The following is a 22,097-nucleotide window of genomic DNA, read 5'->3' on the forward strand; positions in this document are numbered from 1 at the left end:
ACACACGGTATAGAACGTTAGCTCCGGGCTGGAGAGAACAGGAAGTCAGTTTTTCATGTTCATTTGTAGCCATGGAGTGTATGTCACATATAAGAGGACGGCTCGGATCGGAAGCTGATGGAGGTGAATTATCTGAAAATGTGTCGTCGCCAAATGCATCTGTCATCGTAATCACCGTCATCATCACCATTTTTGTCTCCTTCATATGAGCAATAATCTGCTACCCAGTGTCAGTCCATCGCTTTCATCCCTGAGCCGCAACACCGACAAGGGGTCCAGCTGTCTGTCTGTGTGTTTTCCTGTTCTCTGCTGCCTATTACCACCTCCTCCTTCTGTAATTACAAGCTCCACTGAACACGCACTCGGCGTCAGGTGGGGCCACAAGCTCCTCCAGCTCTCCTCGGTGTGGCAATTTTTAAACCCCCCACCCCTCATCCCTTGTGAAAGACGCCACGGCAGGCCAACACCAGGTTCCTTTTATTTTCACATCTGACGAGACAAAGCTCCAGGGCCCATCCACCAGTCGCGATTCAAGATGCTAAGTTTTGTTTGGTATCATTAGAAGGTTAGCTCACCCCTCATTGGCTCACCATCTGTGTGTTCTGAGTTCCCTCCTGATGGTGTTTTCAAGATCAGCCTACAGCAGAAAAACAGATGAAAGGAGAGGTCATGGGATTTGTTGTATGTTGCCAGAATTCAATGACTGTTGTCGCCATTGGATGAATAAAAAATAAAAGACTTTCACCATGAACATTGTTTTTATTGTAACACAATATGTTAAGCTTGCAAAATGCTAACAGTAACAGTTTTCCAATCATCGCAAAAAAAAATATAGCCTGATCTAAGGTAAGACATTAACGTCATCTTGCATTTGGCCAAAATGTTCAACTGCAGAGAAATAACTTTATATTCGAATTACTCTTGTATGTACAAGACCTTCTTTTAATTATTTGAGGCTAATTTTAGCATTTACATCCCTGAGGTTCACTGCTACATACTGTAACTCCGTCTCTTGCTTCTTGACGCGTAGAAAAGAAAACTCCAGTTTAAATACCCTTGCTTTTCCATCAATTATTTTGGACATTTATAATTATATATTATAATTGATTGTTGCTTAAAAAAAACAGCTTGTCAAATTGCAAAGTTTGACGACTTTAATGTTGGAGGGTCCTGATATTGAAATACTATGTATTTTTGTCTCCATAAACCATGTTATACATAGTAACTTCTCTTGAGGACTGATGATCTCTAAGGGTTCCTTCAAAGAGAACTTGGCTCAACAGGGTTCCTTTAACATAAAAATAATATCAAATTTAAAAAAAACTATGAAAACCACTGAGTACAATTTAATAGTACCCTGTACAATGAAAAAGATCTTGTCCTCGGTTTAATTTTTGTCACAAATATTAAAGTGATTGAGTCATAAATTACAAGGTAAACATTATAACTTTATTAAAAGGACCCGCAGAAAAGCTTCAAAAACTGAAGATACTTCTTATTTAATGACTGAAAGTCATGTGTGACTCAGTTCTGTGAATGAATGACTTTCTTAATAACCTCATCCAGCGAATGCTTTTGGCGTCATTGATCCATCTTTCATGACTTGTAGATTTAAATGAATCAGGAAAACCGATGATAGTATTTACCATCAGGACTACCACCTGTAGATGTTGTGGTTTGTCCGAAACCAAAAGGTTTCTCATACTGATGACAACAAATATTTCAAAATGTATTTTCCAATAAAACAATGCTACATTAGAGTGTCTTTAGTGTATGACTGTGATGTGCATAAACTATGAGTGTTCAATACAGCGATATTTTGCAGCATTTTCTTTCCACGATACTGTAAAAAGATTTGACAAGACTGTATCGATTTATTTACTTCAAATTATGTTTTGTATTTTGTCATAGTCCTTTAATGGTTAACAGTAGAATAACGTGTGTTTTAAATAAATAAACCTTTTTTTAATCACAATCACATGCCAATATTTACAACGTTCTTTTTTTGTGATTCAATTAAACTTCCGGACACTAGATGGCAACAATCATTATGTCATTCACATCTTAGTTAATCCAGCAAGATCTAGGCAATAACTGAGGTTGAGAGGATACAGTCGACTCAAGCAGGCTTTAAAGTCGATGTTTGGAGAAATTTTGGTTTCAAAACAAATGAAAGCAGATACCACTTCGTCAAGAGTCATGTGGTCTGCAAATGCAACAGTAGAATCAAGTACTCTGATATTTTGCAAAATATAGTATCCTTGGCCATCTATTGTGACACATTTTATATCACCACATTCTTGCCAATAAATAAACCCTAGCATACACATGGACTGGAAAATAATATTAGCACTTGATTACATCAATATATTGGTAAGTAAACTTTCATTTTAATATTAGTCTCAAAAACGTAAATGTGTGATAAGGATAAAGCATATTCATGCCATAAGGAACGTAGTGTAGAGCCAATCTGATCGTGCTACATCATGTGACCAACATACCACCAGTCATGTATCCTAAAGATATTGTATTAAATATAGTACCTAGGCTACAAGCACGATGCTTGGTTTTCTACTGGGTTGTAATGCTGCCGCCTCCTGTCCTGTAGTATAAAGGTAAATTATATGTAGGGTGGGAACGGTATGAGGGTAAATGAGCTGCTTGGCAGAGGTCTAAGCCCCATACCAACAATCTAGAAAGCTCATTACATACAGTAACTTGTACATACTAAACAACAAAGTTAACATGAACAATATCTAATCAACTCCTTTTCCTGACGAGTCAAACTTTAAAACCGGTGAGAAATTCCTGTCCCAGCGAGACTCAGATGTGTTATCAGGATGAGGAAGTGAAAGTCTGCTTTAAGACTGCTCATTTTGGATGTTCCACAAGGGTATTTGGTTTTGGAAAGACAGCGGACTAAGAAGATTATAAAGCCCAATTTTTAATTTATCTCCTGCACCCTGACTCTCTTCATTGGCTGCGACCCTCTTATCATGTTCTGCCAGGAGCTGATTCCGCCTCTGGGGTCTCCGTGTGGATGCGTCACCGCCTAGTTCTGTTTTTGAAGCAACATTATTGTGGGCTCATACTTTGACCTACAGACCAGAGCTTGTTTGCTTTGGATGAATCCATCTGAGGTTAAATACAGATTCTCATGCTCAGGGTTTTTTAATTATTATTTTTTCAATTGATTTATCTTTTAAATACACAAAATGATGTTGAAATAAGCAGATTTAAAATACCTAACTCATGTATGGTCAATCAGGTGGTGTCCAGACAGATGTTAAAACCTTTTTAATCTGCAGTTTTACAGCCATCTCAGCATATTGTGAAACATCTTTTACATCACTTTTAATTCGTCGATTTCCTCCTCTTTTGTACATTAGGAAGGAAATTAACTAGACAGTGAAGCGTCACAAAAATGTGCAAAATGTTACGTAACAATTGTAGGACACAAGATGTCTTTAACATGTGGAAACAGTAGAAGCAGTGTTCCGGGAATCAGCCCTGGGTGGTCCAAAAGTCTAGCAGACGAATCAGTTGAAAAACAGAATTCCATCATTCCAGGTCTGGAACAGTCTTAAAATATATGGGAGGCCTTTTAGTAGTTTATGTTATTTCTTTTTGCTGGATGAAAAGTGCCAAAATAAATGATGGCAAATGTTAAATACTTAGTTTGATTATGTATGAAGAATAGTATAGTATGTATGTTTTTTTTAAATATTTTTATTTGAAATAAATAACCTAGTAACAATTTTCACTATACAACTGTCTTTGTTTTTACAATCTTTCGAAAACACGAATACTAAAAATGATATGTTGTTGATGTTAATTAAAATAAAAAGGTCTCTATAACCTATATGGAAGTGTATAAAGAGATTTTTCAAAGTGTCATCGAGCAATCAAAGAATTCAACCTAGAAATAGTATTTGTGAGTTTGCTCTTAGTAATTTTAAATCAACTTATGGAAAAGTGTTGGGTTGATATTTTGTTGGGTGTACTTGTTGCTATCATGAGCAAGTCTGACAAATACACATAGAGTAAGACCATGATGACGCATCTGGGTTTTCGTCATCATGAAGATCAAACTCAATCACACAAGTTGCGTAGAAAATGTATCTTTCTTTTGGTTCTGGGAGTCATCAATGACCATTATAAATGCCCTTCACTAACAGACTTTGACTCGTAATACAGAACACTATTTTCTTCTTGACGCACTGTGTAAAACTTCCTCCATCTTCCATCAATTTTACTCAGAATTAGAATCAGAAACTTGTATTGCCAGTGTAAACAAAATATTTGTTGTGTTATCATTACATAATAAAATAATAAAATCAGATAAAACAACAAATTAAGCAACGGATAAACAGAACCAAGAAATTTATTCTTGATAAACTTTAATTTATAATCTCTGAAGACGGTCTGATGAACACTGTACAATAGTACACATTTAAATTTTACAAGTAAAAAATATGCATTTCAAGGTCATTGGAATCACATAAAATGACTTTGTGGACCAGATTTGTCTCCGGTGCCTTGAGATTGACAAATATGTATTTAGGTGTAAATAGAAACAAATTCATATCTAAAGTGAGTCCTTTTTATTTATCGGATGGAACCTGGATATCTTCTTGTTGAAGGACAATTGGAGAAAACTAATTTTTACATTTCCACAAAAGAGAGTTTCTGGGTAGAGTGAGAGGTGCTGCCCACGATGCCCCTTCAGTCCAACCAAGGACACATTTTGGATGAGTGATTTGTTTTATATTTATAATCAAAGACTGAAATAAATATAAACTCATAAAATAGTTGACAAGTTTTCAAGTGGCTTCAAATATATTTTTATTTTGGATTTAGGGCTTGTGGTGTGTGGGAGTGGGGGGGTTGTTTAATTATAAAATAAATAAATAGAACTTTAAATCAATCTCGGTGGTCCACTTGATGTTTGGAGTGACTTCAAGAGAGAGTAAGAGGGTGGGCAGAGAGAAACTTGCTGATGTAAAAAAAAAAAAAAACACGCAGGAGTAAGGATATAAAACCTTGAGACAAGAGGATGCTCCTCTCTCAAACCCGCTGCCATCTCAATGGTGGAAATGTTGGAGTTGGGGAGGGTCGACTTTGTGGTGACATTGACGCTATGTAGATGAGAGTGAGGCTCCATGTTACGTCCCTGCTCGCTCCAAGTCAGACGGCTTCTTCCCCGTCTCCTCTGCCCTCCTCTCTTTCAGCACCACTCCTTTAAGGACAGCACCTCGCTCTCCAAGACGCATTTTGTCTGCCAAACACGACTCCTAGGACCCTAAATCCGCTCTCAAGAAAAAGTTCATTTTATACGAGGAAACAAGGAAATTACTCTGTGGATTTTGGATTTTCTTTTTTTTTCCAAGCGGGTGAACCAGAACGAGAACTGTAAGTAGTATTATGATTATTCTAAAAAAAAAAATGTTTATTTTATTTAGTGAATGATTCGATTGTGTTTAATTGAGCAACTCATTTAATTCATTTATGTTCACAAGTAGAAAATATTTTTATCACTTAATTAAGTGAAATATATTTTCATGAGCGCGTTCTGAAGCGACTCATCCATTGATATGCGCGCACAAAAAGAAGCGCAACCTGTCCAAAGAGAATTTACATTTATTGTCCTTTTTCCACTCGAGTGTTTTCGGGCTCTTGTGCCCGGAGCCACTCCAGGTGATTCATTAGGCAGTTAAATGCCTCTCTCTTGTACCGGATCATGTGAGAAGTGGCCCGTTGGATTTAGTTCACAATAAATCACGGACGAGCGCAGACTCTAAATTCCTACTAACATGCGTTCACTCCGGGCAATTAAAAGTGATTGTCATTGCGTGACAAGTCTTATTCAATCCCTTGGGGGTGGTTTTGATGGTCGGAGGGCAACGGCGTTCTTTAGTCCAGAAAGACATTTATGCACACAAACAATTCAATAAAAACAAGAAGGAAAAAACACATGAAAACGACCTACAATGTGAATAAAATGAATTTGGGAATGTAGAATTGTGTTAATAACTATAATAAAATAAAGAATTGCACTTTTTAAAATATATATTATTTATTTTGAATCCACAATAAAAAATGGGTGTATTTTTGTTTTCAGATTCGGGGTCTGCGCTCCAGGTTCCAGATTATTCCTCTTCATTCAAACCTCATCGAGGAATTTTGGTTGAAAAACGCCTTCATCCCAGAACCCGAGCTCGTGAGTTAACCACTGGCCGGGACCAAAAACGCACCACCGCGACCATGGCCACGAACGGGACCAAAGCCACAGACGGGCACGTCTTAACGGAGACCGTGAACGACGCCCCGAGCACCACACCAAACGACAAACCCAAAACCCTGGTGGTGAAGGTGCAGAAGACGAAAAAGGATGCGCCGGAGAGAGAAACGTGGGGTGGAAAATTTGACTTTCTGCTGTCTTGTGTGGGATACGCAATCGGACTCGGGAATGTCTGGAGATTTCCTTATTTATGTGGCAAGAACGGAGGAGGTAATTTTGGATTATTGTGGAATTATTCAAGGCTACGACGCAACGTGACATGGCTTTCTTGGATGTTATTAAATCGAGTCAATCTTAATGTATCTGATGCGTATTCGTGCGTATTTACGCACCGAAGCCTGCGCGCCGACTGCCGGCTCCGCGCGCCGTAATCTAAATGAGCAAAACAATTAAAATAAATTCGAATTGAAATACATTTTTTCAGGGTGAATTTTAACTGACGCATCTTTACCTCTTAAATCTCATCCAGGGGCCTTCTTGATTCCCTACTTTTTGACCCTGATATTCGCTGGCATGCCGTTGTTCTTTCTCGAGACGGCGCTCGGTCAGTACACTTCTGTTGGTGGGCTGGGAGTGTGGAAACTGGCGCCAATTTTCAAAGGTAAATGATGGTTTTTATCCGCAAATAAAGACGGACACAAATTGACAATCTCCTTGTTGTTTTTGTTTTTTTCCAGGTGTTGGTTTGGCCGCTGCTGTTCTCTCATTCTGGCTCAATATCTATTACATTGTCATCATCTCTTGGGCTCTTTACTACTTGTACAATTCCTTCACTGCTGTGAGTATCTCGGTCAGGACATGGCAAAACATGGTTGAGGAGCATGTATATGGTTGCAGGATGCCAACTCTCTTACACAAGACGGCACAGCTCTTAACACACTATGACATTTATTACTTCCTTTCCCACATAATTAGCGCTTTACACAAGGTATTGATAAATGGCGATGAGTCATTCAATCCTTTGAGAGAAGCATGAAATCTCAATGTCCCAAATGAGCATCATGGGCTTGGCTGCCTGACAATAAGAGAAAGAGAGAGCAAGCAAGAGAGAGTGGGAGAGGAGTCCAAGTGGTGGTGGGGGGGGGGAGAGAAAAAACAGCATTCTCTTTGGTTTATTTATTTATTTTTAATTCTCTTTCATTTTCAGGAACTGCCATGGCAAACCTGTGGCAATCCTTGGAATACAGAGCGTTGCTACACCAACTACAGCATTCCAGACACCACCAACCTGACCAGTGCTGTGGTGGAGTTTTGGGAGTAAGCCGCAAGAACAACGTGATAAAAAAAAAAGAAAGAATGTCTGCTAAAAGTTGTGCCACGGTCAATCAAACCTGCTGGAAAATAATCATGTCAAATTGTGTTGCTGGGAGCCTTGGCTCCGACGAGGGTTTGAGTGATCATCTGCCATCTCTGTTACCACTTAAAGAAACAGGGTCTTTGTAACAGGGTGGAATGTAAAACATGAATCTAGACTTGATGTAAGAAATATATAATTATTTAATTAGAATATATTAAAATGTGAACGTATACTTTAGGTGCTAATTCTATCTAGACATGTAGATATTGTCCAATATCATAAAAATGGCTAAAGCGTGAGGATTATTAACTTAAAAACGTTAAAACATGCATTATGTAATTGAGAAACAATAATTTATTGGTTGATTATTTTATTCCTAAATAGATTTTTCATTTTCAAGAGCTCCGGCACCGGTTGTGTAAAAATGACCCTGCTCCACTTTGGAGTGCAGACTGTGTCACTGCATTGAACGCTCTCCCCGCAGACGTAACATGCACCAGCTGACCGACGGCCTGGATAAACCGGGAGAGATCAGAGTTCCACTGGCCATCACGCTCGCCATTGCCTGGGTCCTCGTCTACTTCTGCATCTGGAAGGGAGTCGCCTGGACTGGAAAAGTGAGTCAAAAAGATCAGTAAAGGTGTAATGTAGACTGTCAGATATAGACGCCCCTCCTCCTGCCTTCATTGTCAAAACATGTTGCTAAGCTACAGTGGCCTCTGAGGGAGCTGTTGACATTGTTGGTTTATGTTTAAGTAGCCTTAAATAATTTCCATAAAACCTTAATGACACTCAATCTATCGACAGACGTCAGCACAATCCAGGCAGACGTCATTTGTATGACCTTTATATAAACCAATTTATGAAACGTATTCAACCCTGTTTTTCAATTAAATGTTGTTTTATAATCCTTTAATTATTTTTAAATGAGTTGTCAGCGAGAGAGAAGTCGACTAGAAGAAGCTTTATCTTTATTTACTGTTTTTAATGAACCTGAAATAATGTCCCGCATTACTGACTCGACAGGATAAGAAAAACTCACCACGTCATTCCTGTATTCAACCGTGTTACGCAATCACCATCGCAATGTCAAATAACAAATTTAATTTCAATAATAATGAAATGAAATGTGTTTATTGTTTTCCTTATTACTAAACACATTCTTCAGCAGCTATTGACGTTCTTTTTTTTATATATTGTGATACCCATTTTTTTTTCTCTAACCAAAACAGTTGAAAGATAAAAATGCAAAGACTCGGTTTGCAATGCTTAGACATGACCTGGTCTTATTGTAGTTAGTTAACTAGTGAGTACATTCAAGTGTATCTGTGAAGTGTATTTTATGTGGTCCAGTTGATTTACAGATGTATCAGTCTGTTGACGTTTTCTACTCCCACTTCACTTGCCCATGAACTTTGTAATAATGAACAAAAGAACGAGATAACAGATACTTTTCTCAGTAGGGTTTCTTCCTAAGAGACTCAAAGTAGCACCACTGCTCACAACCTTGAGATTTGCAAGATATTCTATAGGACGGCTCCCTAGTAAGGGTATCTTGGGAAAAGGGGGGAGGCCTCTGGACAGACCCAAGACAACGTGATGCTTATTTGTGTTCTTAAGGAACTAGAAGAGGATTCTGAGGAAATTTCTGCTCTTTCCTCCCTTGATTTGACTCACATAAATGATGTACATTTGAAACGTGAATGTAACGACTGAATTGAAACCAGTTCTTTGATAATAATGCTAAATAATAATAGTAACAGATTAGTTGTTCGATAAGTTCTCTGTTAAGGATTTAAATCTAAGGTGATAATTACCAATATCCAATTGTCTCATCTCAGTAAAGAAATGTTTTGTCCAACTTTCAATATGAAACCAGCCTCACAGTTTAAAGTACTACCCACTCCCTCTTCACTGCTATATGTTGCGTCAAGTACTGGCCCGGAACACAGCATAAATTTAGCTCTGTGAGTTTCATAAGTAAGAAACAACCCAACGTTCAACATTAGGTTTTTAACACCACAAACATCACGATCTCGACTCAAGAGCCAAACTGATATGAGCTGATGAAATTCAGGATTGTTGGAAGTGTGTGTCCTTTAATAGCCTGGTGCAAATTGAGCCCAGATAAGAAAGAAAATGGAGCTGTGGATGTCTGACGAGCCCAGTCGCTCTGGGGTCATCTCGCCTCTGGGGAAGGGCTGACTGGGTCACCGTGCGGAGCTTGGATGGCGATGCCCCAGTAATACTGTTGAAGATGACAGGAGCAACACACTTCCCTTTTCTGCTTGTGTTACGAAGCCAATCAAAGTGTGAGACCTTGTTGTCTGGACTTGCAGGTGGTGTACTTCTCGGCCACGTATCCGTACTTCATGCTGTTCATCCTCTTCTGTCGTGGCATCTCTCTCCCTGGAGCCATGGACGGAGTCCTCTTCTACATCACACCCAACTTTGAGAAACTGAAGGAGTCCGAGGTACACCAGCTTCACAAAAATACACCCAATAATCCAAATGAAATAAATCACCTGTATTGTACATGATTATTATAAAAAACATGGTATTTAAAATACCACAAACACATTTGTTTTCGGGTCTTCGGGTCATTTTGACCCTGAGATAACGAGTGTTATAAATGTATAATTCATAGCCTTGGCTCTAGCAAGTGAACCTGGTTTGGATCAACCAGGATCGAGAACATTAACATGAACCTTCACCACCATTAGCAGGAGTTTGAAGAGGTCAGACATGTGTCGGCCCTAATTAGGTTAACACAAACAACATGTAAACACTTTAGTCAGGTGAGGCTGGACGAGTCACAAGTCAGTGGTGATGAACTTGACCAGGCTTTGTTTACAACCTGACCCATATTGAGATGTCATGTGCAGAACCAGCTAATCTCATCAGTTGAATATCTTGAGTAATGTGCATTTGACACTTACATTTCAAGCACTGTTGTGTTTTTTTTTTCAATGCACGTAAAAGTTCAATATGTGAAAGGAATTCATCAATCAAATGTGAACAAAAAAACAATGTAAAAACTCAACAATAACAAAAAATCAGTGTAAAAAAAATGATGTGCAATTTGTCGAGTAATATCTAATATTCAATGTTACGAAGGCAAACAAATTAAAGAGACTCATCGATGCAGGATCACACGTGTTAGTTACTCTGGCTCACTCCATCTTCCTGTGACCTATTGGGTAATGTCGCAGCTCAACATCAGGGATGGATTGCTGAATTTATTTACATTGTATTTTATTTTTCATTGAATTTTAACATTGAATTGTTTACACTCAATAGATTTTTTTTTCGATTTCTTTTTTTATGGATTTTACACTGAATATATTAATGTAAATAGACGGCAAACAAATAAAATGTACATTTTCAAACTCAAAGTCCGATGGCACACATTAACTTGTATGATTCTTACAAGTGATTACATTTGAATATGAAGTTTGACTGATAAGAATATGTAGACTTAAAGCACAATCTTCTGTTGCGCATCACCCATAATGCAATTCAACTCGTTGCTCTACATCCATAGCATCAGCATAAGCCTGAACATGCAGAATCATCTGCCCTATAAAATAAATGCGTAAACATTTCCTATTATCTTCGATATTATTTAATATCTGTTCATTCTTTTCCAAGTAATTTGACGAACAGTTGAGCCAGAAATGGATATGAAGATTTTTTCGGACTGACAACATGTTCAGGTTAAGATGTAATGATTTAAAAATTCATTAAAATAAGATGAAAAATGAAGGAAAAAGCTCTGTATAAAGATGCCAAGGGTTGAAAAAGCACATTTGTGTGTAGTAATTGTGCTTTTTTGTGTGTTGCAGGTCTGGCTTGACGCTGCCACTCAGATCTTTTTCTCCTATGGGCTGGGATTAGGTTCCCTGATTGCTCTCGGCAGCTACAATACCTTCAATAACAACGTTTATAGGTACTTGAGGTTCATTTCCCCCTTTTCTTATCACCTGCCAATTTGGCTGTTTATTTTGGGGGATCCTATTGAACCTTACTTCGTGACACAATAAACCATTTTGGGCTGTTTTTTTTCGGGCTGTGGATATCACATTCTAGGGTAAAAAACCACAGTGAGCATGAGATTGGTGTCTGTCAATTGCAGCTCAAAAATATAAACCTTTCCATCATTCAAAAGAGTGAAATTCTGGCTGGATTCAAAATGTCTCCCCATCTCCCCCTCTCTTACCCCCCCCCCCCTCCCCATCCCTCTCGACAATGTGTGACGGGTTGATAAGGAATTGATATAAGCGTGACAATAGCTGGCTTCTGCTTTGTCTCTCTTGGACAGAGATTCTATTATTGTCTGCTGCATCAACTCCTTCACCAGCATGTTCGCCGGCTTTGTCATCTTCTCCATCGTAGGATTCATGGCCAACGTAACAAAGCGGTCAATCGAAGATGTGGCAGCCTCAGGTAATTGCAAATCAATGTTGAAACCCGATCGTGATAACAGGTTAAATTGCCTGGATTGCTATGCTTTAAGGAAAACAGAAAAATTAGCCACGACTTGTTTGAAACTTTCTGGATTAGACTGTTTTTTCATCGACTTCATATTTGCCAGGACCTGGGCTGGCTTTCCTGGCGTATCCTGAGGCCGTCACCCAGCTACCCGTATCCCCTCTATGGGCGATCCTCTTTTTCTCCATGCTGCTGATGTTGGGAATTGACAGTCAGGTGATCACAAGTCACTGTTTACATAAGAATACAATCGTGTTTTTACAACACGTAACACCATGTTATGTCTTTCCTAGTTCTGCACTGTGGAAGGCTTCATCACTGCACTGGTGGATGAATTCCCACATGTTCTGAGAAAACGCAGGGAGATCTTCATCGCCATTGTTTGCGTCATCTCCTACGCCATTGGACTGTCCAACATCACCCAGGCAAGTGTGACAACATCTGAGATTGAGCTTCAATCTAGTGGTGCTCATCAGGGAGTTATTCATTTGGAAATGACAAGGAACTTCATTTGACTGATATCGCAGATCTTGTTGTTTTGTTGCTACCGTTTGGGCAGATGTCTAAGGCTCGAATACATGAATTATGTCAGTTATTTAATCGATTTTAAATAGTAGTCCTTGTCTCACCTTCACCTGTTCTTTAAGGTAAGGTAAGGTAACACTTTATTGATTGTTTTTTAGCCACAGAAAATACAGTAATTTTTCATAAAAAATAAATCAAAATAAAATAAAAACAAGAACATAAAGAGAAAGAACAAGATGATACAATCTAAGTCTAAAGACAAAGAACGTAGATCAAAGAAAAACAACAAAGACAAAGGATACAAAGATTAACATAGAACAGAACATCCAGATACTTTTACTCCACTCCTGCCCCCGAACTCAGAATTGTACAATTTAATAGCCCGAGGAATGAATGAGTCCTTGAGTCTATTTATTGTTTAGGCTTATTACCAAGTTGTCACGTTCATCAGCTTCCCTTTCTCACAAAATCAAATCTTTTATTCATTTTAAAGAACCACAAACTGATGAAAATGCCCCCAAAAAATATATTTTGCAGCCATAGTATTGGGTTAAACCAACTGTTTTCAGTGGACAGAGCTTAAGCACATTTTCTAATGTAAATATTTCACTGAAAAGGTTTTGTACAGACAGACACATACTGATGAGTATAATATAAGTCCAAGATCCATTTAAGAGGCACTTAAATCAACACTTTAGTTGCCCTTTATTGTAACTGAATGATAATAACTAAGCGCATCCCTGCAGTTAGTTGAGCACAAACATGTATACACTTTCTTGTAGTTCATTTTTCCAGATTAATTTATTTCTTAAAAGCTGATCTTTTCTTAAAATGGCCTTGAGATGAACAAAGCTTGGACACGTCATAGGTCATGATATGAATAGAAATTAAGCACATGCTGTGTTTTGTGAATTTATGGATTTGAATTAGAACCAAAGATGATTAACAATGTATTTACAGCATGAAATACATAAAATGAATTGGTGGACTCGATTAGAGATCATGTTTAATACATCATCATATTCCAACAGTATGTTTGCTTTGGCCAATAGATGTTTGTTTGTTTATTGGGAAGGAAATAGTAGATTATCTATGCGCGTGATATCTGTTTTAATGGATGATTTCTGCCCTTTGCATGGTTTTAAAAGATACATTTTGCTGAGGAGTTATTGATAAAAAAAAAGAATGTTTAGTTCCCACACTTTCGGAGGATTTCAAGGATTAACATTTTTTTTTAAAACCAATTATAAGTTTTCAATTACTTCATAATTGGTTAACTACTGAAAAATGGAGTTGGACAAAAAATATTTCTCATCTATATCAAAAGAGAATTTAAGTTATAGATACTAAATTGTAAGAGTTTGAGGCTGCCGGCTACATAAATATTGCATGGCAAAAAATGACATTTCATGATTTGAGTTTCTAGTGTTTACTGAATGTTTCTTTAAAAAAAAGTTGTGTCATTCCAGCTTTGAAGTAATCAAATCAACCTGGAAGGGTTATTCGAAGAAAGGGTTGAATAAGTATACCACATATTAAAAAAAAAAAGTACATCTAATACTAATTTTAAAGGTATGTTGTAATTGAAAGATTACCAATAAAACACAAAAGAAAGAAAGTTCCATGAAGGACACTTTGTATTCCCAGTTCTAGCCATGGATTAAAAATAAAAAGCTCTGCAGGCCAAGGTCATGTCTGCCACTGACACTTGAAGACCCGAATTGTCCTTCTTTGCTGCCACACCAGATACCCATCATGAAACTGGCACCAGCGGGCTTTACGAAGCTGCTTCCATCATCACTTCTATTTAGATATGAAGCTGCAGAAGGGATTTGATTAATTACCTCAGCAGACTTCCAGTTGTATTTGTCAGCAGACAAGAAATGTTTCCAAGATGTTGCTGCTCTATCCACGTTCACTTCCACAAAAGAGTCTCGTGGCCCCGTTATTAAGACCTCAACAGCCACGACTACTGGTGCTCTCGCCCTTGACATTATTCCACTTGACCGGTTTGGCAATGTCCAGTACTGTAATTGCTTCTTGTGTGTTTTCTCCCTCCCTCTAATCTCTCTCATTATTGTGTCGTCTAATGGTTTTTTGCTCTTCTGTCCTTTCGCAGGGGGGGTTATATGTCTTCAAGCTATTTGACTACTACTCTGCTAGTGGAATGTCTCTGCTCTTCCTGGTCTTCTTCGAGTGCATCTCCATTTCATGGTTCTATGGTGGGTTACCTGGAGATAATATCACACATATGTGTAGTACCTGTCATTGATGCAAGACATAGAAGTGTGTTTTAATAAATGTCCTGACCTTGTCACATTTGCAAATATCTACGTTGAAAAAAAGTACATTTTTATTCTATAGTTTTTTATTTAACGGCCTGTTTCGGTGCGGAAGCCATGTCAATATTACAATGTTGCCTTTAGCCTAAATCTGCTTGTCATCTCGCAGACCCTGAATGCTGATTCCACCTAAATCTAATTGGTTAAGTTAAAACATTTTTTATTTAATTATTTATGATCATTGAATCATTCTAAATCATCATATCAATAAACCAATGTAAGTAAGTAAGTAAGTAAGTAATTTTTATTTATAGAGCGCTTTTCTAGACCAGGGTCACAAAGCGCTTAAACAATAAAAAATAAAAAAAATACTCAAAAAATATATACCAAAAAGATCAAGATAACACCGAGAACAACACAAGAGTCCCAGAAAATGTAGGGAAAAGCCTGCACGAATAAGAAAGTCTTAAGATGTTCCTTGAAAGAGTCAGTAGACTCCATCAAGTGCAAAGAGAGAGGAAGATCATTTTAAAGCTTAGGAGAAACAGCCTTGAAGGCAATTAGCAACCCTAAAATAATGCGGAATGTATAAAAACACACCACAGCCACAGTGAAGAGGTTACATTAAGTGACTCAGCTCTATGTTGGGTTTCGTAATTTTATATTCCTTCAAAACCATCTTGGATCCAGATGGAACTTCAGAGCTTCACTAAATGTGTATTATTTTGTTATGAATCCTTTTATTCCTTCCTTTCTTTTTGTTATTTTAATATGATCTTTACCCAAAGGTGTGAACAAATTCTACGACAACATTGAAGAAATGATCGGCTACAGGCCCTGTATGTGGTGGAAGGCCTGCTGGTGTGTTTTCACCCCACTCATTGTAGCTGTAAGTATCAAACCATCAACCTATCTTTGAAATTTCTCTACATCCATGTCTGTGCCTAAACAAGAAGTTTTTTTTCACCTTGACAGGGAGTGTTCATTTTCAGTGCTGTGCAAATGGTTCCGCTGAAGCTGGGTGAATACGTGTTCCCGGCCTGGGGTCAGGGAGTCGGATGGCTTATGGCTCTCTCTTCCATGATTCTCATCCCTGGCTATATGGTCTACATGTTCCTGACCCTCAAAGGCACATACAAAGAGGTGAGTAGAAACAAACATTACAATTATGTTCTTCAACTGCTTTGGGTTAATCAACGAAATCTGGTGTATTTGGTGCCTGACCATTTCATGAGCTCTAGATCATTGATAGATACATAATGACTTGATTGATCCTTTGGGAAATGTCTTTTGGGAAACTAGGCATATGTTTTTTTAATATTATAAAATGTTGTTATAAAATCTCGGCGAATGAGAGGTTACGAGAGGGGAGTCTATTAAGATGTAATAATGGCTTCACTCCTTCTCCAGCCACGCCTGCTTTGTTTATACAACAAGTCTCTTGGAGGTGAAGACTTACAGGCTTGATGATGCATGGTGACAAACCTCAATAGTTGACAAATCACAGCAGAGTGGGTGTGGTTATGGTAACCAAGATTATATCTCAAGAAAAAGTGTTTTCAGGGAAATTTGATTTGATTTACCCTCTCTTTTTGTTAGCTAGATATGTTCCGCTCAAAAGCCAATAAAGCAGAATATATTATGAAACTAAGAAAGAAAAAATAATGACATGATTATCATTTAAATTGATGTTTATTTTTAAACTGAATGCTATAGTTGTTATCCCAGCTTCCTGCTATCAAGTTACTGTCACTGTAAAAATCACTTCTGGGTGACAATGAAAAAGGTAAATATTAATCTTGTATTTTTGTCTGAAATAGTGTGTTTTCTACTCGTCATGTGTGTTCTATACTATACTGTTTTTTTATTTTAATTTGTTAAATGGGAAGTATAAAGGAACACAATTTTGTCGAAGTTCACTAAAGAAATGATTATATTATGAAGTATTTCTTAAGATTATTGTCCTTTCTTTAATTTTTTTTGAAACCAATCATATTGAGCAACAAAAGACTCTACGTTCATTTGAGTTTTAGCGTACCGTCGATTAATCAATGTTCCAGTTACATCTTCTTACATCTGCAGACGAAGAAACAAATGTGTTGAAACATCTAATGCGCCGCCAGCATCTATTGAGTCCATGGTGACAGATATAGCGGTAAAGGCTGCGCTGACACACTGGATGGGTCATAATTGCAGGCAGAGCAGTGGAGGCTGTCAGAGTCGATGTGCAGGTGTCAGATCGTACAGCAGCGGCTAATTGTAGCAATCAGTCGGCTGATTAGAGCCCTGCTCTCAGTCGGCCGCTGACTTTCTCAAGCACTTAGAATAAATGCAGCCTGTACTCAGATGTTCGATTTAAAGTTCAAACCATTTCCAGAGTTACAGCTGTCTGGTGTTGGGTTTTTGTGCCTTACTTGCACTGCAGTGTCTTTTGTAGTCATCAATCTATGAGGCTGATTCTTTCGATGAGATGCAGATGTGTTTACTCACCTCCTTGTTGCGTTGAGTTTGGGACCCAAACATAAATTCAATTCCAACTTGTAAGATACTTAACACCAATATTTGAACAGTGACAAAAGTACTATATGCTGACTCAATCCTTGCTCTAGAAAACAAGCAAAAAATGCCCAACTATAACTTGACCAGTAGAAAATACAGAGTGCCAACATTTGCTATAAGTCTTGAAAGGACCATTAACAAGATGAATGACTCACATTTAAACCTAAAACAAGATATTTTTTATTTTTTTTCTCATGAATCAATTGTTTGGACTTAGAATTGGATACAATTATTATAAAATGACATAATAGTTTTATCATTACATTCATTTAGATGGTGCTTTCATTAGTTGAATAATGGATAACAAATGTTTTATATATAGTAATTAATAATTAAGACCAATAGAATCAGACATTTGCCAAGAAAGTGTCGTCCTAATGTGATCTTTCTTGACCTTTTATTTAAAATTATTTTCACATACGTTTTTGTTTTTTTTGGGGGGGGGGCACTGTCAACTCGAGCAACAACAAAAAACGGCAATTTTTTATTTGCAAAGAAAATAGATAAAAATAAAAGTGCTTGACTAAAAAACAATTTCTTTTATAACTGAAAAGTTGTTTCTTTATTCAAGAAAATGTTTCTGTACAACGAGAGAACCTTCAATCATTTGACTATAATACAATGAGAATGAAAGTATTTTGTGTTGTTCTTTCTCATGATTTATCAGAAGTTATCAGAGTTCGAATCAATTATTTGGTTCCAATTTGTCATGAAGAACCCGGTGATTAATGATGGTTTAAAGGTTCCTGAACAAAGGTAGCCACCCTCTATCAGGCCCTGACCAAACATAAGTTTCTTGAGACAGAGGTGAACGAATATTTATCCAGACTACAAAGCTTGTTTCTGTTGTTTCTTCAATTGTTTCAGAAGAATTAAAGCATCCATTTCTCCAAGACACACGTTCACCAAACATCAACGTTAATTTAAGAAGTAAAAATTAATAATGAATACAAGTACTGTAGTGTTTTACGATGTGAAGCATCACAAAGGAATTAAAGATCAACAACATGTTAAAATACTAATGGATTAAGACTAGATTCCTGCAGTTGTTACATATTGTTGTGATGGTTCTTTTGTGTATTGAGATAGAGCTTTGAAAAAAGATGGTATAGTTGTTGGTATTGGGTTTCTTGGTGGCTTCTTTGAAACTGGGGTCTCTGTTGGTCTGAACAAATATTATAAACCGAAAAAAAAAAAAAAAAAAAAAGCTTTAATAGCATGATTATCAGCCGATGTCACTGGACTAAAAAGGTCATTGAAAGCTATCTCTTAATGAGACCAAGAGGCAATATCCAGTTTTAAAAAACTGTATCTGTGCTTAAGTTCCAAAAGCTCAAGTTCAACTTGAGGGTTGCCTGCCCATAAAAGTCAAGGACACACCCAGAAATACCCAGACAGAAAATATACATTAAAGGCATTAAAACAAAAAAAGCTTGCGTCATGGAAACCATATTAGTTATTGTCAGAAACCTCAATTTTCCTAATGGAATTCTCCTAAATGATCAATACTTTCTAAACAGTAGGGTGTTTTCCTTTTGATTAGATTTATGTTCATTATCTTTCCTGAATTTGCATAATAAGGGCTTGACTTTGACTTTGACTGACAAGTTAGCATGTATTTGCCACAGTAGCCTAGAAGTGTCTTTTTGGATGAAGATAATGACGAAGACAATCAGTGGCTACAATAAAATAAACATACATTTTTGGCTGTAACTCTAAAAAGGAACAGATTACTCTGAAAATAATCCCAACCCTTAGTCGACATAAGGGTGAGTAGAAAGTGAATCCTGGGTGAACCATAAATGTTAAGGGTTAGGTTTCATCGACCAATCATGATTCAGCCCATCTGAACTCCGCCTCTTGACTGGCTGGCCTTCAAGACCACATTTTCGAGACGCTAGCACAGAATAAAACAGTAAAACATCATCATTATCTGTGCAATAACAATCATCATTTTCTCCGTTCCAGCGTCTGCGGATGATGATCAAGCCTGTCGTCCTGGTCAAGGCTCAAGAAAATGGCCCGGAACAGCAGACAGAAAACCAGAGCCAGAATCCTGCCAATGAGGAAGCTTACATCTAAAATAAAACAAAAAAAAAAAAACACCCGCCCTTTTCGTTATCTCGATAGCCTGACGGGCACTCTACCCAGAAGAATAGTAATTACGGTTGGGAACGACCACCAGACGCCCATGTCTGCTTTTATTCACCTACCTCCTGGGGACACGTGAGACCAACCTGATTACACTTCATTTTTCTTCATCTGTTTGTTTTGGTTTGTACAATACAGAGATATAAAGAAAAAAACAAAACTATCCAGAGACGTTGTTGTGTAAGTATGAATTTTCATTATGCAAAAAAAAAAAGAAAAAGAAGTTAGTCTTTTTAGAGAAGCAAATGTGACTTAGTAAATGACTGTATATTACATATTTAATTTAAATATCAAAGGCCTGCACTAGTCGTGTGCTACTTTGGAGATATTAGGAAACTAAACATCAACTACTGTACAAATAAATGAAAAAAAAATGCTTGTATATGAAATAAATACATCATTGTCGAGAAATTGAGTTCAATTTTAAGCAAAGACAATATAGGAATGTGCAAAAGGCGAAGCCAAATCTGTTATTTTATGTCAAACACTACGTAGCAAAACCACATTTCCCTGCAGGAGCATCTTGTTTACCACCCTTATCTGGGGGCGACCTTAAAAAAAAAAAAAAAAAGCACAATTGATCTTGAGTCCAACCTTAAACATCAAGTATTAACATTAGGATTCATATCAAGAGACTGTTTCTTTTTTTACAGAACTTTGTATGGTTAAAATCATTTTTCTAGAATAACTTCAGGCTGTTTTTCTATATGTGATCATGAGAGGGACCAAACACTTTCAAGCACAGTTTGGAAGATCGGTGTGGAAGTTCGACTATCAGAAGTCTATTTGCCTCACCAGTCAAAAAAAAAGCACAAGTTGGAATCTCACTGCGGTCAATTGAATCTATAAAAATATCACCTTTAATAGTCAAAATTAATTTTGGAGGGCAAATCGACTAGCTGGATTTATGTAATAGCTGCTAACTTTCTGACTGTTTACTTGTCTCTTTTAGTAACCCACTCCTCAGGAAAAAAAAAAAGAAAGGTAGATGCAACCAAATTCTGAATCCTTCAATTTTCAAATCAAATATAAATATTCTACATTACGCAGCGACGAATCATGACAGCAACCCAGTGTGGAAAGAAAGTCACATATTTGGGAAGAGAATTCATCCAAAGTGTTGCCTCCCTTTTTATGTGCCATTTTGCTCCGTTCAGTCCTTTTGTAAGTGTACTATAAAAGCCTCGACCAGAAGAGGCTTTATGTGTTTATATCCCATGGCTGAAAAGGGAAACGTTTTTTGGCTCAGTGAGGGAGAGGAAAAAAAAAAAAGGCTGGCGAGTGTACTGTTAAATTTCAGACATCAGGATAAAGCCAGATGTAGGCCAACACCAGTGAATCTACTCCTTTTCACAGGGTAAAGAGAAACCTATTGTTACATATCACGTCTGTTTGGCAATACTAAACCATCTAACTGTAGACATCACGAGAGACCACAAACGTAACTGTAAAACGACAGATTTGCTTCTGTGGCAGCTACGGGCGTCAGAAATCAGGTTGTATCAGTCCAGTTTATTTATATTTTTCTTTTCAAAGATATGTAAATTCAAATGTGTAATGACAAAAAAAAATGGAGGTTGAGTAAATTTTGTACAAAGTTACCATTCCGAAAATTATCTCTCTTGAATGATGTTGTAAACTGTGTAATCCATGTATCTGTGAATGTCTGTACAACCTGATTTTTTTCCTTTCCATTTCATTTTGTCTCACTGTTGAACAAAAAGGTGTATTTTTTTCCGCAATAATATATCTCAGCACATTAAGCACACATTTCTCTCAACTGCAAGAAGAAAAAAAAATAGAACAAATACGATAACAGTATAGAGTAACAATGGAGATAATAATGCAAATAATGTAATAGAAATGTTTAGTCAGAGAATATTGTTTTGTATATTTCTAGCTGTATCTTGGGCCTAATGTAAAATATTATATGTAAAAAAATATAATAAATGTCTTTAGATGGTGTTGATATGGAAAAGCATGATTGCAATATATGTTATCTGCAAATTAAATAAAGATCTATAGATTATAATTTCCGATGTGGCTGATGTGTGTTTTCATTGTGTTTCTGCACCAGAATTAAATCCTGTTTGAATCACTGCTGAATAAGTCGTAGGGCTCTGTTGAAGTGCTGAACCATCCGTCTTAGGTGTAAATAAGGCACCAAATCCTGAAATTGATCTTGAAGTCTTTCTATTTATTGCTAAGGCAGAGTTTGAAACTAACGTTTAGTTCTTAGTCCTGTAGTAGCACAAAGCTTAATAAAGGCACAATGTTACTTTGGTTGAACGTAACTTCCGTTCTATAAACTCAATGACTGCTTTTTATGAGTATGGGCGAGGATCCTAAAGTGATAGTTGACTCAAAATTCAATTTCACTCATTTTTTACTAACCCTCATGTCGACTAAGGGTTGGTATTATTTTCAGAGTAACCTGTTCCATTTTAGAGTTTAAATGTAAGTCCATTTCCCAGTGGACCTCAGTTGTCTT

At 37.2% G+C, this 22,097-nt stretch overlaps 1 protein-coding gene across 1 annotated transcript; it reads left to right on the plus strand.

Annotated features, from left to right (window-relative positions):
• The first annotated feature begins 4,998 nt into the window (after positions 1-4,998).
• slc6a1b (solute carrier family 6 member 1b) lies at positions 4,999-21,642 on the plus strand. The gene is made up of 15 exons (XM_087800349.1): positions 4,999-5,412; positions 6,122-6,511; positions 6,771-6,902; positions 6,979-7,079; positions 7,449-7,558; positions 8,083-8,215; positions 9,938-10,072; positions 11,444-11,547; positions 11,920-12,044; positions 12,193-12,305; positions 12,383-12,514; positions 14,734-14,836; positions 15,685-15,785; positions 15,872-16,039; positions 19,424-21,642. The coding sequence occupies exons 2-15, from the start codon at positions 6,265-6,267 to the stop codon at positions 19,535-19,537; spliced, it is 1,818 nt and encodes a 605-aa protein (XP_087656475.1). The 5' UTR covers positions 4,999-5,412; positions 6,122-6,264; the 3' UTR covers positions 19,538-21,642.
• The last annotated feature ends 455 nt before the right edge of the window (positions 21,643-22,097 follow it).

This window comes from Callionymus lyra, chromosome 10 (genome assembly GCF_982586985.1).
Source record: "Callionymus lyra chromosome 10, fCalLyr1.hap1.1, whole genome shotgun sequence".
Taxonomy (NCBI): domain Eukaryota; kingdom Metazoa; phylum Chordata; class Actinopteri; order Syngnathiformes; family Callionymidae; genus Callionymus; species Callionymus lyra.